Here is a 15,996-nt window from a genome sequence, read left to right on the forward strand (position 1 = left end):
CCCCTGGATACCTGAGGACACCTGGGGACACACCCTGATACCTGGGGGCTACTTGGGGATACCTCTGGCCACCTTAGGGACACCTGGGGACATGCCAGGAAACCTGAGGGGTACCTGGGGACACTCTTGGATACCTGGGGGGCACCTGGAGACGCCCCTGGACACCTTGGGGACACTTGTGGCACACCTGAGGACACCCCTGCACACCTGGGGGGGTCCTGGGGGACACCCGGGGCCACCTGAGGTCCCTGCCGGGGGGTCGGGAGGGATATTGGGGTGCAGGGGGGGTCCCTGAGGGGGGGGATTTGGGGCGGTTTTGGGGTCGGGGGGGGTCTCTAATGGGGGGGGGTCTCTTTCAGGGGGCGCCGCCCGGGCAGTGGCCGCAAGAACGGGGGTCCCGGGGCCAAGGGGACCCCGAAACAGTCGGGGACAGACTCGGAGCAGGAGGTGGGGGGGATTTGGGGGTCCTGGGGGGGGTTGGGGATCCTGGGGGGATTTGGGGGGTCCTGGGGGGGGGGTTGGGGATCCTGGGGGGGGATTTGGGGGTCCTGGGGGGGGTTTGGGGATCCTGGGTGGGTTTTGGGGGGTCCGAGGCCAAGGGACAATCAGGGACCAACTCAGAGCTGGAGGCTGGGGGGTTCCTGGGGGGTTTTGGGGGTACCTGGACCCCTGAGTCTCCTCTGGGGGGGCTTTGGGGTGATTTTGGGGGTCCCCCCCTGAAGGGGAGGGGGTTTACATCTGGGGGGAGGAACTGGGGGGTCCTGGGTGGGGTTGGGGTTTTTGGGTCCCCTCTGGGGGGGGGGGGGGGGGTTTGGGGATCCCTGGGTGTGGGGAGGGGTTTGGGGTCCCCTCATTGTCCCGTCCCCCCCCCCCGACCCCCCAGGAGGACTCTGAGGACAGCGACAGCGACGGGGACGAGGAGACCCCGCAGCCCCCCCCGGCCCCGCCCCCACTCACCTTCGCCAGGTGCGGTTTTGGGGGGGGGGGGCAGAAAACACCTGGGGCCGTTTTTGGGGGGGGGGGGGTTTGGGGTGTTCCCCCCATACCTGAGTCCCTGGGGGGGGGGGGGGGGTTGGGAAGGGGTTTTGGGTGCCCCTCCCCCACCTGGGTCTCGTGGGGGGGGTTGGGTGGATCGGGGGTGCCCCCCCCCATGTCCCTGTTGGGGGGGGGGGGGGATCTGGGGGGGTTTGGGGTTTTTTTTTTGGGGGGGTTCTCCCCCCCGGCACTGACGCCTTTTCCCGCAGCCCCGGGGTTCCCTTCGCCCCCCTGGGCCCCCCCACCCTCCCGGGGGGGCTCCCGGGGGGGCTCCCCCCGGCCCCCGGCCCCCCCCGCGCCCGGGAGGAAGAGGAGGAGGATGAAGATTACGATTCCTAGCGCCGCCCCCCCCCCCCTCACCCAATTTTTACCCGTTTCTCCAGGATTTCCCCCCATTCTGGGCTCGGGCGCCGCCTCCCAGTTGGGCCTTACTGGGAGCTGGGCCTGGCACCAGTTTGGGGGGGCTGGGGGGTGCTGGGAGCACTGGGAACCCCTCCCTGCCCCACTGGTGTCATGAATTGTGTCAGTTCTGGGGGGGGGGGGGGCTCAGCCCGGGCTCCTGGGACCCCCCCCCGGACACACCTGGGACCCCTTTTTGGGGGTGGGGGGGCGCAGGGGGGGTCGGGGGTTGATTTTGGGGCTCTTTGGGGGGCGTTTGCTGAGTCGGGGGTTTTGTATCGGCTCAATAAAGTTCCTGTTTCCATATGGACCCCCCCCAAAAACAAACCCTGGGACCCCCCCCCCCCCCCAAAAACCCTGGGACCCCCCCCAAACCCTGAATTCCTCCCCTAAAAACCCTGAGACACCCCCCCCCCCCAAAAAAAAATCCTAGGATCCAAAACCTCTGAATCCCCTCACCAAATTCTCAGGACCCCCCCGAATTCCGAGGACCCCCCCCCCAAATCCCCGGGACCCCCTCCCCAATTCCCGTTTCCTTTCTCGACCACCAGGGGGCGGCGGAGCCCCCGTGGGACCCTATGGGGGTCTATAGGGGATTATTGGGGGCGGGGGGGTCTGAGAGGGTTTTGGGGGGGGTTATGGGGTTTTGGGGGGTCATAGGGATTTATGGGGGCTCGTGGGGGGGGGGGGTCTGTCGAGGGTTTTGGGGGATTTATAGGGATCTGTAGGGGATCTATAGGGGACTTGCAGGTGCCTGGGGGGGGGACACGGGGGCGAATAGGGGAATTATCGGGGTCTGTAGGCGCCGGTGGGGGAGTTCTGGGGGTGTCTGGGGGGGGTTGTAGGGACCTGCAGGGACTTGTGGGATCTATAGGGGCCTGCCGGGGGGTTTGGGACCCTAAAACGGGGGGGGGGGGGTGTTAAAGGCTGTAGGACCCTAAAAAGGGGGAGGTTGACGAGCTGCTCTAGGCGTCTGTGGGGCTGCCAGGGCCCCAAAGGAGATTGAAAAGGATTTGTGGGGGCTCTTTAGGGGCTTGGGGGGGGCTATGGGGGCTTGGGGGGGGCTATAGGGGCTTGGGGGGGTCTATAGGGGCTCTGTGGCAGCTCTGTGGGATCTGTGGGGGCTCTTGGGCACCTCGAGGGGCTCCTGGGGGCTCTGTAGGGGCTCTTTGGGGTCCGGGGGGGGGGGGGGGACACCAACAGGTGTGTGGGGGGGTCCCTAAGTGTGGGGAGGGGGTGCTGATCTATAGGGGTGTCCCCTATAGGGCCGCAGAGCCCCCGGGCGGGCGGGCGGGGGGACCCAGAGGCGTCCGGACCCCCCCGCGGCGCTGGAATTCGCCCCCCCCCCCCCCCCCCCCCCCGTTAATCCCGGTGGCACCAAAAGCGGCGCTTTTCGCCTCGTTGTGTAACGGAGCGAGCGCGGGGACCGCGACGGGGACAGGGACCCGGACAGGGACAGGGACAGGGACAGCACCGGCGGCGCAGGTGGGACACGGGGGGACCCCCGGGACAGGGGGACAGGGACAGGGATTGGGACAGAGGGACAGGGACAGGGATTGGGATTGGGACAGGGGCAGGGATTGGGACAGGGGCAGGGGGACCGGGATTGGGACAGGGGGACAGGGATTGGGACAGGGGGACAGGGACAGGGATTGGGATTGGGACAGGGGCAGGGACTGGGACAGGGGCAAGGGGACCGGGATTGGGACAGGGGGACCGGGATTGGGACAGGGGGACAGGGACAGGGATTGGGACAAGGGGACCGGGATTGGGACAAGGGGACCGGGATTGGGACAGGGGGACCGGGATTGGGACAGGGGGACAGGGATTTGGACAGGGACAGAGGGACACAGACAGGGAGAGAGGGATTGGGACAAGGACAGGGACAGGGACAGCACCGGCGGCGCAGGTGGGACACGGGGGGACCCCCGGGACAGGGACAGAGGGACAGGGACTGGGACAGGGATTGGGACAGGGACAATCGTGTGACCCCCGGGACAGGGGGTCAGGTGGGGTCTGGGGGAGCAAAGGGGGAGGGGGCAACAGATGGGGACAGTGGGGGGACCTCGGGATGGGGGCGGCTCCTGGAGGACGGGTGGGGACAGCAGGGGACAGGTGGGGGGGATTCCTGGGACAGGACTGAGGGGACAACGAGGGGGGGACGGAGAGGGACAGCGGGGGATTATGGGATGGGGTGGGGACATTTTGGGGGGACACGGGAACAGCTTGGGGCACCAGGGAGGGGTTGGGGACGTTGTTGGGGACATTGTTTCTCTTAGGGAGGGGAGGGGATATTGGACAGGTTGGGGACATTATGGGGGGACACTGGGACAAGCTGGGGACATTGGGGGTGTGGTGGGGACATGGGTTGGGTTGGGGAAATCACAGAGGGGACATGGTGGGGACATCAGGGAGGGTTTGGGGACATCACAGAGGGGACCCTTCACCTTGGGGACATGGAGTCACAGCTGGCCGGATGTCCCCATCCCTGGGGAGCCACGCCGAGGTGGAGCTGGGACAGGGACATGCTGGGAGGGGATGGGGACATCAGGAGGGGTTGGGGACATGTGACGCAAGTGGTGACACTGTCCCCAGTGGTCACCACGTCCCCTGCCCCGTGTCCCCTCCCCATCTCTGGGTCTCCATGTCCCCTGTCCCCACATCCTGGTGGCCCCAGCTCAGCACTCCCAGCGGTGTCCACCCCTGTCCCGTGTCCCCATGGCCCTGGGGGTGGCTGTCCCCCTGTCCCAGTGTCTCCATGTCCTGCCATCCCCATGGGTGATGTCCCCAAGCCCCAGGGTCCCCGTGTTCCATGGTGTCCCCTCAGTTGATGAAGTCCCAGTTGGGGTGGTGGTGTCCCCACGGGTGACGTTGTCCCCATGTCTTGGGTGTCCCCAAGGCCCTGTGTCCCTGTGCCCACTGGTGTCCCCATGCTTGGTGGTGTCCCCATGGCTGATGATGTCCCCATGAGTGCTGCCATCCCCGTGGGTGACACTGTCCCCCAGGCCGGTGGTGTCCCCATGTCCAGTGGTGTCCCTGAGTCCGGCAGTGTCCCTCTGTCCAGTGGTGTCCCTCTGTCCAGCAGTGTCCCCGTGTCCAGCGGTGTCCCATGTCCAGCAGTGTCCCCAGGCCAGCAGAGTCCCCGTGTCCCGCAGTGTCCCCGTGTCCAGCAGAGTCCCCCTGTCCGGTGGTGTCCCCAGGCCAGCGGTGTCCCCGTGCCCGGCGGTGTCCCCGTGTCCAGCAGTGTCCCTGTGTCCAGCAGTGTCCCCGTGTCCAGCAGTGTCCCCGTGTCCTGCGGTGTCCCCGTGCCCGGCGGTGTCCCCGTGTCCGGCGGTGTCCCCGTGTCCAGCAGAGTCCCCGTGCGTGGCGGTGTCCCCGTGCCCGGCGGTGTCCCCAGGCCAGCGGTGTCCCCGTACCCAGCGGTGTCCCCGTGCCCGGCGGTGTCCCCAGGCCGGCGGTGTCCCCGTGTCCAGCGGTGTCCCCGTGCCCAGCGGTGTCCCCGTGCCCGGCGGTGTCCCCAGGCCGGCAGTGTCCCCGTGTCTGGCGGTGTCCCCGTGTCTGGCGGTGTCCCCGTGCCCGGCGGTGTCCCCGCGATGCCGTTCGGGGCGGTGCTGGCGCAGGTCGGGGGCCTGGGCCGGTTCCAGGTGCTGCAGACGGCGCTGCTGGCGGTGCCCATCCTGCTCATGGCCAGCCACAACCTGCTGCAGAACTTCACCGCCGCCGTCCCCCCGCACCGCTGCCGCGTCCCCGCTGGCCCCGGCGCCACCCCAGCGCCACACGGAGCCACCCCCGATGCCACCTCGGCGGATCCTCGTGACACCTTGAGAGTCTCCGCCACCGTCCTGAGGTCTCCTGGTGGCACCTCGGGGTCACCTGGTGCCACCCTGAGGTCCCCCAATGGCGTCCACAGCCCCGGTGCCACCCACGTCACAGTCGGCGGCACCGGGGGGACGCCCGATGGCACCCGTGTCCAGCCTGATGCCACCTGGGGGTCCTCCAATGGCAGCCTGGGGCCCGCTGGTGCCGCGCTGGGGTGGTCCAATGTCACCCTGGGGTCTGCTGATGTCACCCTGGGGTCCTGCCGGCGCTATGTGGCCAATGTCACCGGTGGTCCCCGGGCCACCGAGCCATGCCGTGACGGCTGGGACTACGACCGCAGCATCTACGTGTCCACCATCGTCACCGAGGTGGGGACGGGGACGTGGGGACGGGGAGGGTGGGGAGGTGACCACCGTGTCTGGGGGGGGACAACACCTCTGTGGGGAGGGGGGGATTTGGGGTGAGGTGGGAGGGAGGGAGGGATGGACAGACAAGGGATGGATGGATGATGGATGGATGGATGGACGGATGATGGTTGGATGGATGATGGATGATGGATGGATGGATGATGGATGGATGGATGGATGAATGGATGGACGGATGATGGTTGGATGGATGGATGGATGGATGGATGGATGATGGATGATGGTTGGATGGATGGATGGATGGATGATGGATGGATGGATGGATGGATGGATGGATGATGGATGGACGGATGATGGATGATGGATGGATGATGGATGGATGGATGATGGATGGATGGATGGATGGATGATGGATGGATGGATGGATGGATGGATGATGGATGATGGATGATGGTTGGATGGATGGATGGATGATGGATGATGGATGATGGATGGATGGATGGATGATGGATGGATGATGGATGGATGATGGATGATGGATGGATGGATGATGGATGGATGGATGGATGGATGGATGATGGATGGATGATGGATGGATGGATGGATGATGGATGGATGGATGGATGATGGATGGATGGATGATGGATGATGGATGATGGATGGATGGATGATGGATGGATGGATGATGGATGGATGGATGATGGATGGATGGATGGATGGATGGATGGATGGATGGATGGATGGATGGATGGATGGAGAGGAAGAAAGAGGGACTGACACTGGCAGATGTCCCCCTGTCCTGGCAGTGGGACCTGGTCTGTGGCTACCGGCAGCTGCGGCAGATGGCCCAGTCCATCTACATGGCTGGGGTCCTGGTGGGCGCCCTGGTCTTGGGGGGCCTCTCAGACAGGTAAAGGCAGCAGAGACACCCCCCCCCACCTCAGTGCCTCAGTTTCCCTGTGGGGCTGTGGACAGCTCATCCCTGGTGGCTCCCAGTGGCTCCCAGTGGCTCCTGTTGCAGGTTTGGGCGCAAGGCCATGTTGATGTGGTCCTACCTGCAGCTGGGGGTGATGGGCACGTGCACGGCCTTCGCGCCCAACTACGCCTCCTACTGCGTCTTCCGCTTCGCCGGCGGGATGGCGCTGTCCGGCTTCGGCCTCAGCATCGCCTGCCTGGGTGAGGGGACACGGGGACAGCCCGTGCTCAGGGGTGGGGACATGGCCATGGCCATGGAGGGGGACAACCCGATGGCCATGGAGGTGACATCCCCATGTCCATGAGCGAGGACATCACAGTGGCCATGCTGGGGTCACGTGGTGTGGACACGTCTGACCGCGCTGGGGTGGCCGCACTGACCGGGAGGGCCCCAGCGCTTTGGGGACACCCCGAGTGAGCCGTGTCCCCGTGTCCCCGGCAGTGGTGGAGTGGATCCCCACGCCCTACCGCGCCATCACCGTGGCCATCACCGGCTTCGCCTACACCCTGGGCCAGATCATCCTGGCTGGGGTGGCCTACGCCGTCCCCCACTGGCGCTGGCTCCAGCTCTCCGTGTCCCTGCCCTTCTTCGTCTTCCTCCTCTACTCCTGGTAGGACGTTGGGCCCCTCGGGGAGGCCATGGGGATGTGGGGGGTGCTGGCCGTGCCTCAGTTTCCCCTCGCTGGCTGCAGGTGGTTGGCGGAGTCGGCGCGGTGGTTGGTGCTCTCGGGCAAAGCCGAGCGGGCGGTGAAGGTCCTGCAGCGCGTGGCCACCTTCAACAACCGGAAAGAGGAGGGGGAGAAGATCACGGTCGAGGTCTGGTGGCCCCACGGTGGGGGTGAAGGGTGGGGTGGGGGTTTCCAGCCCCCCCAACCTCTTCCATTTCTCCTCTCCCAGATGTTGAAGTCCAACATGAAGGAGGAGTTGGCAGCTCTGAAATCCTCCTACACCGTCTCCGACCTGGTCCGGACCCCTGTGATCCGCCACATCTTCTTCTGCCTCTCCATCGTCTGGTGGGGCTGGGGGCGAGGAGGGATGGATGGATGGATGGATGGATGGATGGATGGATGGATGGATGATGGATGGATGATGGATGGATGATGGATGGATGGATGATGGATGATGATGGATGATGATGGATGATGGATGGATGGATGGATGATGGATGGATGATGGATGGATGGATGATGGATGATGGATGGATGATGATGGATGATGGATGGATGGATGGATGATGGATGATGAATGGATGGATGGATGGATGGATGATGGATGGATGATGGATGGATGATGGATGATGGATGGATGATGATGGATGATGGATGGATGGATGGATGATGGATGATGAATGGATGGATGATGGATGGATGGATGGATGGATGATGGATGGATGGACGGATGGATGATGGATGGATGATGGCTGATGGATGGATGGATGATGGATGATGGATGGATGGATGATGGATGATGGATGGATGATGATGGATGATGGATGGATGGATGATGATGGATGATGGATGATGGATGATGGATGGATGGATGATGGATGGATGGATGGATGGATGATGATGGATGGATGGATGATGGATGGATGGATGATGGATGGATGATGGATGGATGATGGATGATGGATGGATGGATGATGGATGGATGGATGGATGATGGATGGATGGATGGATGGATGGATGGATGGATGGATGATTGATGGATGGACAGATGACTGGTCAGGCTCACAGATGGATGGATGGAAGGATGGACACCTGGACACCCAACCAGTGGCCCCACCCATCCAACTGCCTCCCAGCCCCCTCCTCCCCCACCTGCCATCCCTGTCCCGTCCTGTCCCAGGAAGGTGATGTCACCTCAAGGTCCGCCCCCCCCCACCTCGCTCCAGGTTCTCCATCAGTTTCTCCTACTACGGCTTGGCCATGGACCTGCAGAACTTTGGGGTCAGCATTTACCTCATCCAGGTGATTTTCGGTGCCGTTGACTTTCCGGCCAAGGTGGTGGTGACCGTGTCCCTGAGCTACGTCGGCCGGCGGCTCTCGCTCATGGTGGCCTTGTTCTTGGCGGGGCTGGTCATCGTGGCCAACATCTTTGTGCCCACAGGTGGGTGTGGAGGGGGCGGGGGTTCTCCATCACTCTGGCCACCAGTGTCCCCAGCTTGTCTTCCTCCATGTTTCCATCCCTATGTCCAGCCACTGATCTCCCCATCCCTCCATCCTCCCTCCCTGCCCCGTCCCCACCTGCCTGCATGGTGGTCCAGCCCTGGTGTCCCCACGTCCCCCCACTCGGTGGCCGAGCCCCGGTGTCCCCGTGTCCCCGCAGAGCTGCAGACGGTGCGCACGGCGCTGGCCGTCATCGGCAAGGGCTGCCTGTCCGCCTCCTTCAACTGCGTCTTCCTCTACACCACCGAGCTCTACCCCACCCCCATCAGGTATCGCCCCGGCCCCACGTCCCCGCGGTGGGGCAGGTCCCCGTCACGCCTCCCCGGACACCCCCGGGGTGCTCCGTGCCCCCCGTGACCCTCCCGGCGTCGCAGGCAGACGGGGCTGGGCTTCGGCAGCACCATGGCGCGCGTGGGCGGCATCGTGGCGCCGCTGGTGAAGATGATGGACGAGTACTACCCCTTCCTGCCCCCCGCCGTCTACGGGGTGGCCCCCGTGGTGGCGGCCGTGGCGGCCGCGTTCCTGCCCGAGACCCTCAACACGCCACTGCCCGACACCATCGAGGAGGTGGAGAACAGGTGGGTGACAGGGAGGGGCAATGATGGATGGATGATGGATGGATGGATGATGGATGGATGGATGGATGGATGATGGATGGATGGATGATGGATGGATGATGGATGGATGATGGATGGATGGATGGATGGATGGATGGATGATGGATGGATGGATGGATGGATGGATGGATGATGGATGGATGGATGATGGATGGATGATGGATGGATGGATGATGGATGGATGATGGATGGATGGATGATGGATGGATGGATGGATGATGGTTGGATGATGGACAATGGATGGTTGAGTGATGGGTAACGCATGGACAATGGATGATGGTTGCATGGACAATGGATGGATGATGGACAGTGATGGACAATCCATGGACGATGGAGGGTTGGATGGTTGCCAGTGGATGGATGATGGACAATGATGGACAACCCCAACCATGAAGAGGTTCAGGCTCAAGGGACCCCTGGCTGCATTGAGGGACAGGTGGATGGGGATGTTGGCAGAAGAAGGAGCTCTGTGATTGGCTGAATGCTCGGCCTGGGCCACTCTCCCTTTACCACGACCCTCCTCCTCCTCCTCCTCTTCCTCCTCCCTCCAGGACCAAGCAGAAGCCAGCAGGTGACCCCAAGGAGAAGATCGCGCTCCAGCCCCAGGATGGGCCCCCCCTGAAGGAGGCGTGAGGGACCCTGGGGGTGGGCGCAGCGCCCCAGCCCCGGCCACCAGTGGCCACCACCGCAGGGGTCCCCACAGCTTGAGGGGGAGACCTCGGTCGTGACTGGTGACCTCCAGTTGGGGCGGGGACATCTGGGCAGGAATAAAACAGCTCTGGTGGGGACACGTCTCGGGGTCTTATCTGTGCCCCCCCAGGTCACCCCCGACAACCACGTCCGCGGTCACCTCCCATGGGACAATGCCCAAGAATTGTCCCTGAGATAACTTCCAATAAGGAGACGACCAAGGACCCCTTTTTTTGGAGGTCATCTCCACAGGAGGACACCCCACAGCCTTGTCCACCAATGAGGTGGCACCCAAGACCCCCATTTTTAATGACACCTCATCACCTTGTCCAGTGGGACGGTGCCCAAGAACCGTGCCCGCGAAGTCACCTCAGATAAGGTGGCACCAAGAACACCACGCTGGATCTCACCTCCAACAAGACGATCCTCAATAACCCCAAACCAGCTCTTCTCCTGGCAGAGGCGTCCCTCAAATCCCAGAGAAGCTGGGGAAGCACCAGGAGCTCCTGAATCCCACCCGGCCCCTCCCGGCGCCGCCGCGATGCCCCTTCCCCAATTTCTGTCCCCCCAAGCCACCCCGGCCCTTGCTCCCATTTCTGACGTGTCCCTTGGCCCCATCAACTTTTAATCAAAAATTAACCCCGGCGGGGAATGCGCTGACCCAGGCAGGGCCACCTCTGTCAGCACCTTTCGGTCGCCTTTTGACCACTGGAATCACTAAAATTTAACCCAAAGGCGCCACCGAAGGCCGGACATTGGTCCATGCCAGGAGCCCTCCTCTCCCTGTGGTGCCCACCCTGATGCCCACCCAGCCTCCTGGACGGCCCCTGCCCAAAACCTGACTTTTCCCCTCAAAAGAGCAAGGCTGTGAAATAATAATTAAAAGGAATTAGGTATTCCTTGTCTCTTCCTGCCCCAGACCGCTCCAGTTTTGCCCCACTTTGGGGGACTTTTGCCCCTAAAACACCTTTTTTTTTACCCCTGGACACCTTTGCGCTGCACTTTTGCCTTCTTCTCCTGGAAAACCACCAAAAACCCCCAGAGATGTCAAACATTAACCCAAACCACCCTTGGGCTGGGTTATATAGGAGACCACCCCTGGCTGCTGCTGGAGGGAAGACACCGTGTGGGACAGGGAGGCACTTTTTGGGGTGAAACCCCTGAAATCCGGGGTTCTGCATGGCTGTGGGGCGTTCCCGCGCCCCGGTGGTGGCAGGATGGCTTTCGCCAGCCTCCTGGAGCACGTGGGGGGCATGGGGCGCTTCCAGGTGGTCTCGGTGCTGCTCCTGTCCCTGCCCGTGCTGATGATGGCCAGCCACAACCTCCTGCAGAACTTCACCGCCGCCACCAGCGACCACCGGTGCCGCCCGCGCCCGGAGGCCAACGCCACCGGCCTCGACGCCGAGGCCCTGCTGAGGGTCTGGGTGCCCCGCGGGGAGCGGTGCCGGCGCTTTGTGACACCCCAGTGGTGGCTTTTGGAGGCCAACGGTTCGGAGCCCAACAGCTCTTGGCCGGAGACGGAGCCGTGTGGCGATGGCTGGACCTACGACCGCAGCGTCTTCACCAGCACCATCGTCACTGAGGTGGGACGGTGGTGGTGGGGTTTTGGGGGGGGTCTGGTGGGCTTTTCACCCAATCCCGCGGGTGGGTCCCACCTGGAGGCACCAACAGAGGGTCTGCTGCCAACACAGCATTGACCTCTCCCAACTGGAGCATCTTCCCTGCTCAACCTTTGGTGGAGACGCTCAGCACCAGGAAGGCCCAGGAGAGGAAGGGAGGATGGGGAGTTGGTGGCCATCAACAAGGGGTCACAAGGGGTCACAAGGGGTCACAGGACCCTTGGATGGACCTTCCAACCACGGCAATGCCGGCAAGGGTGGCCAAGCATTCAGTGTCACCTTTCCATTGGCCATTCATTGACCTTACCAGCCACCATGGGCGGTTTTGGGGTTTGGGGGGCCAGAGGGGACCCTGATCTCTGTCCCACCCCATGTCCTCGTCCCCCGGCAGTGGGACCTGGTGTGCAGCTCCCGAGGGCTCAAGCAGCTGGCGCAGTCGCTCTACATGGCCGGAGTCCTGGTGGGCGGCATCTTTGGGGGGCTCTCAGACAGGTGAGGGGGAGCCCCTGCCGGCAGGTGGGGTGACACCGGGGGGTCCTCTCACCCTCTCTGCCTCCTCCTCATTCCCTACTCCTCCTCTCTCTTTCTTTTCTTCACCCTTTTTTTCCTCCTCATCCCATTTTTCTCCTCACCTCCTCCCTCTTCCTCACCTTCCTCACCCCTCTTCCCCCTCCTCGCCCTCTTCCTCACCCCTTTTTCCTCCTCTTCACCCCCTCTTCCTTTCTCTGCCCCCTTCTTCATCCTTCTTGTCTCCTCCTCCTCTCCATTTTCTCCTCCCCTTCTCTTTCTGTTCCTCCCCTTCCTCCTCCTCCTCCTCCTCCGCCCCCATTTCTTCATCCTCACCCCCTGCTTCTCCTCCTCCTCCTCCTCGCTGCCCAGGTTCGGCCGCCGCTCGGTGCTCACCTGGTGCTACCTGCAGATGGCCGCCATGGGCACCTGCTCGTCCTTCGCGCCCACCTTCACCGTGTACTGCCTGTTCCGCTTCCTGACGGGCATGGCCTTCTCGGGCATCGTCCTCAACAGCGTCTCCCTCTGTACGTCACCCCCGGGCCCGGTACCCGCCCTGGGCGCCCACCTGGGTGGGCTCCGTGACCCCCCCCGAACGTGTGGGAGCCATCCCGGTGGTCTCCGTGTCCTCCAGGAACCATCCTGGTGGTCTCCATGTCCCCTGGGCACCATCCCGGTGGTCTCTGTGTCCTCCAGGAACCATCCTGGTGGTCTCCATGTCCCCCCTGTACCTGTGCGGGCCTGTCTGGTGGTCTCCATGTCCCCTGGCACCTGTGGGTCCATGTCCCCCCAGAACCTGCCCTGGGCTCCATGTTCCCCTAGGATACCTGTGGCCACCATCCTGGTGGTCTCCGTGTCCCCCGGGCACCATCCCGGTGGTCTCCCCATCCCCTGGGGTGCCGGTGGGCACTCCCAGGTGGTCCCCACGTGCCGTGTCCCACAGCGCTGGAGTGGATGCCGACACACATGCGGGCGCTGGTGGGCACCTTCATGGGGTACTGCTACACCACCGGGCAGTTCCTGCTGGCCGGCGTCGCCTTCGCCGTCCCCGACTGGCGCCAGCTGCAGCTCGTGGTGTCCCTGCCCTTCTTTGGCTTCTTCCTCTACTCCTGGTGAGGAGGAGGAAGGGGGAGGGATGGATGATGGATGGATGGATGATGGATGGATGATGGATGGATGGATGGATGGATGGATGATGGATGGATGGATGGATGGATGATGGATGGATGGATGATGGATGGATGGATGGATGATGGATTGATGGATGATGGATGGATGATGGATGGACGGATGATGGATGGAGGGATGTCCCCTCCCGTGCAGGTGGCTGACGGAGTCAGCACGGTGGCTTGTCATGGTGGGGAGGTCCCAGCAGGCCCTGCGGGAGCTCCAGAAGGTGGCCAGGATCAACGGGAAGAAGGAAGAAGGGGACAAGCTCGACATAGAAGTAAAAGGCTCCGTCCGGGTCCCCCAGGGTGTCCCTGGGGTGTTTTATAGGGGTCCCTTGAATATCTACGCCATGGACACCTGTCCATCCATCATCCCTTATGCATCCTGTCCATCCACCCACTCATCTTCATCATCTCAGTGACATCCATCATCTCCATCTCCATCTCCTCCATCTCCACCCATCCATCCCTTCACCCATCCATGAATCCACCGTCTCCATCCCACCATCCACCCATGACCCCCCTTGCCCTTTTCCACCCGTCCTGCCCAGACCTGCCCAGTTCAAGAGGGTCCCCAGTGCCCCACGCCCATCCCAGAGCCCCCCCTGTCCCTCCAGACCCTGAGGTCCCACATGGAGAAGGAGATGATGTCGTCGAAGACCCGCCACACCGTGGTTGACCTGGTCCGGACGCCGGTCCTGCGCCGCATCTCCTTCTGCCTCTGCTTCGTGTGGTACGGCCGGCGGTGGAGGACACCAGTGGGTGGTTGTCCATCCCCCTCCACGTCCTTGACCCCCTCATGCCACCCCACACCTCCCCACAGGTGACATTTTAACCCCCTCTGCCCCCTCGTGGCCCAGGTTCTCCACCAGCTTCGCCTACTACGGGCTGGCCATGGACCTGCAGAACTTTGAGTTCGACATCTACGTGATCCAGCTGATCTTCGGCGCCGTGGACATCCCAGCCAAGCTGGTGTCCATCCTCACCATCACCTACGTGGGGCGCCGCTTCACCCAGGCCATCGCCCTCATCCTGGCCGGCTTGGCCATCCTGGCCAACGTCTTGGTGCCACGAGGTGAGGCCAGGGGTGGTGGCAGCGGTGTCCCCTCATCTCCAACCTCCCTGGGAGGGCCCAGACGAGCTCGGCCCATTGATGGAACCCCCAGGTTGGGTAATTTTAGCTTTTTATGGGGGATTTGCCCCAGTCCTGGTGTTTGGGGGGTCTTTTTTTGTCAAGTGAACTCAGCCCAGGTAGGGACACTGAGGTGACTCCCAAGTGTCCCGCTGTCCCCTCAGACCTCCGGACAATCCGGACAGCCTTGGCCGTTTTTGGGAAAGGTTGTTTGGCCGCGTCCTTCAACTGCGTCTTCCTCTACACGGGCGAGCTCTACCCCACCGTGATCCGGTAAGGAGGGGGCGTGGCTGGGGCGGGCGTGGCCGCGGTGGCCGTGTCAGGGTGGTCCCTCAGGTGCCCTCAGGTGCCCTCAGGAGCTCCGCGTGCCCCACAGGCAGACGGGCATGGGCTTGGCCAACACCATGTCGCGGCTGGGCAGCATCATGGCCCCCCTGGTGAAGATGGCGGGCGAGCTCTTCCCGGCGCTGCCCTTCATCATCTACGGCGCCGCGCCCGTGGTGTCGGGGCTGGTGGCCGCCTTCCTGCCTGAGACACGCAACATGGCCCTGCCCGAGACCGTGGAGGAGGTGGAGGGAAGGTGGGGCTGGAGAGGATCAGGGATGAGGGGAGCGGATGGACGGGTGGTGGGATGGGATGGAGGATGGGGAGGGATGGGGAGGGACAGAGGGAGAGAAGGGTTGGTTGAATGTGGGGGTGGAGGGATGGAAGTTGGCTGGGATGGAGGGATGGATGGATGGATGGATGGATGGATGGATGGATGGATGGATAATGGATGGATGGATGGATAATGGATGATGGATGGATGGATGGATGGATGGATGGACGGACGGACGGATGGATGGATGGATGGATGGATGGATGATGGATGGATGGATGGAAGGATGGATGGATGGAAGGATGGATGGATGGATGGATGGATGGAAGGATGGATGATGGATGGATGGATGATAGATGGATGATGGATGGATGGATGGATGATGGATGGATGGATGATGGATGGATGGATGGATGGATGGATGGATGGATGGATGGAAGGATGGATGGATGGATGGAAGGATGGACGGACGCCCACCCCAGCACCACAAAAACCCCCTCTGTTCCCTCCAACCCCCCCCATCCCTCTCTCCCCACCAGGACACAATCCCAGAAGGACGAAGCCCGACATCTCCAGGTCCCGCTCCAGCCCACCCCATCCAGCAACTCCACAGGGCCCCATTAGTGCCACCCCCCACTGGGGGACCCCCAAAATCCTCAGCCCTCGATGCTCCCGCCAGATGGATGAGCAGGATTTGGGGGGTGGAGGGGGTTCAAACCCCCGAAGAGCAAAGGGCCAGCAGTGGCCACAAGGACCCGGCTGCCCCCTCCCTGCAGAGTGGGGGGGATGCTGGAATCCCCCCCAAATCTCCGCGTCGAGGACGGTTTGGCCGCGCTGGAATAAAAAAAAAACAATAAAAGCAAAGCTTGTGCGAAATGCGGCCGGTGGGGGTGGGGTGGGGTG

The 15,996-nt window shown here is 63.0% G+C and overlaps 2 protein-coding genes and 1 long non-coding RNA gene across 4 annotated transcripts; all 3 read left to right on the forward strand.

Moving 5' to 3' along the window:
- Window positions 1–361: 361 nt before the first annotated feature.
- LOC128801980 (uncharacterized) lies at window positions 362–1,742 on the forward strand. Its single transcript, XR_008435287.1, has 3 exons — window positions 362–447; window positions 884–966; window positions 1,245–1,742. It is a non-coding gene; the product is annotated as an uncharacterized LOC128801980 (long non-coding RNA).
- A 1,118-nt stretch (window positions 1,743–2,860) lies between these two features.
- LOC128801932 (solute carrier family 22 member 6-A-like) lies at window positions 2,861–10,166 on the forward strand. 2 transcript variants are annotated; one of them, XM_053968102.1, is made up of 11 exons: window positions 2,861–2,919; window positions 4,635–5,621; window positions 6,425–6,528; window positions 6,640–6,794; window positions 7,036–7,204; window positions 7,286–7,409; window positions 7,491–7,606; window positions 8,488–8,702; window positions 8,922–9,030; window positions 9,136–9,339; window positions 9,930–10,166. In XM_053968102.1, the coding sequence occupies exons 2-11, from the start codon at window positions 5,028–5,030 to the stop codon at window positions 10,009–10,011; spliced, it is 1,872 nt and encodes a 623-aa protein (XP_053824077.1). In that variant the 5' UTR covers window positions 2,861–2,919; window positions 4,635–5,027; the 3' UTR covers window positions 10,012–10,166. The 2 variants fall into 2 exon arrangements, with proteins under 2 accessions (XP_053824077.1, XP_053824078.1); XM_053968103.1 differs by having other exon boundaries at window positions 2,863–2,919; window positions 4,715–5,621.
- Window positions 10,167–11,285: 1,119 nt separating this feature from the next.
- On the forward strand, window positions 11,286–15,820 carry SLC22A6 (solute carrier family 22 member 6). Its single transcript, XM_053968133.1, has 10 exons — window positions 11,286–11,651; window positions 12,079–12,179; window positions 12,567–12,721; window positions 13,138–13,306; window positions 13,518–13,641; window positions 13,981–14,096; window positions 14,224–14,438; window positions 14,660–14,768; window positions 14,872–15,075; window positions 15,633–15,820. The coding sequence occupies exons 1-10, from the start codon at window positions 11,286–11,288 to the stop codon at window positions 15,715–15,717; spliced, it is 1,644 nt and encodes a 547-aa protein (XP_053824108.1). The 3' UTR covers window positions 15,718–15,820.
- Window positions 15,821–15,996: the final 176 nt, after the last annotated feature.

The sequence above is a fragment of the Vidua chalybeata genome, chromosome 32 (assembly GCF_026979565.1).
Source record: "Vidua chalybeata isolate OUT-0048 chromosome 32, bVidCha1 merged haplotype, whole genome shotgun sequence".
NCBI lineage: Eukaryota > Metazoa > Chordata > Aves > Passeriformes > Viduidae > Vidua > Vidua chalybeata.

Excerpts from the sequence above, each read along its gene's own strand:
- LOC128801932 (XM_053968102.1), top strand. The coding sequence starts at position 5,028 with ATGCCGTTCGGGGCGGTGCTGGCGCAGGTCGGGGGCCTGGGCCGGTTC. Across the intron at positions 5,622-6,424 it reads TGTCCACCATCGTCACCGAG|TGGGACCTGGTCTGTGGCTA; the intron begins GTGGGGACGGGG and ends CTGTCCTGGCAG. Across the intron at positions 6,795-7,035 it reads CCTCAGCATCGCCTGCCTGG|TGGTGGAGTGGATCCCCACG; the intron begins GTGAGGGGACAC and ends TGTCCCCGGCAG.
- SLC22A6 (XM_053968133.1), top strand. The coding sequence starts at position 11,286 with ATGGCTTTCGCCAGCCTCCTGGAGCACGTGGGGGGCATGGGGCGCTTC. Across the intron at positions 11,652-12,078 it reads CCAGCACCATCGTCACTGAG|TGGGACCTGGTGTGCAGCTC; the intron begins GTGGGACGGTGG and ends GTCCCCCGGCAG. Across the intron at positions 15,076-15,632 it reads GTGGAGGAGGTGGAGGGAAG|GACACAATCCCAGAAGGACG; the intron begins GTGGGGCTGGAG and ends TCTCCCCACCAG.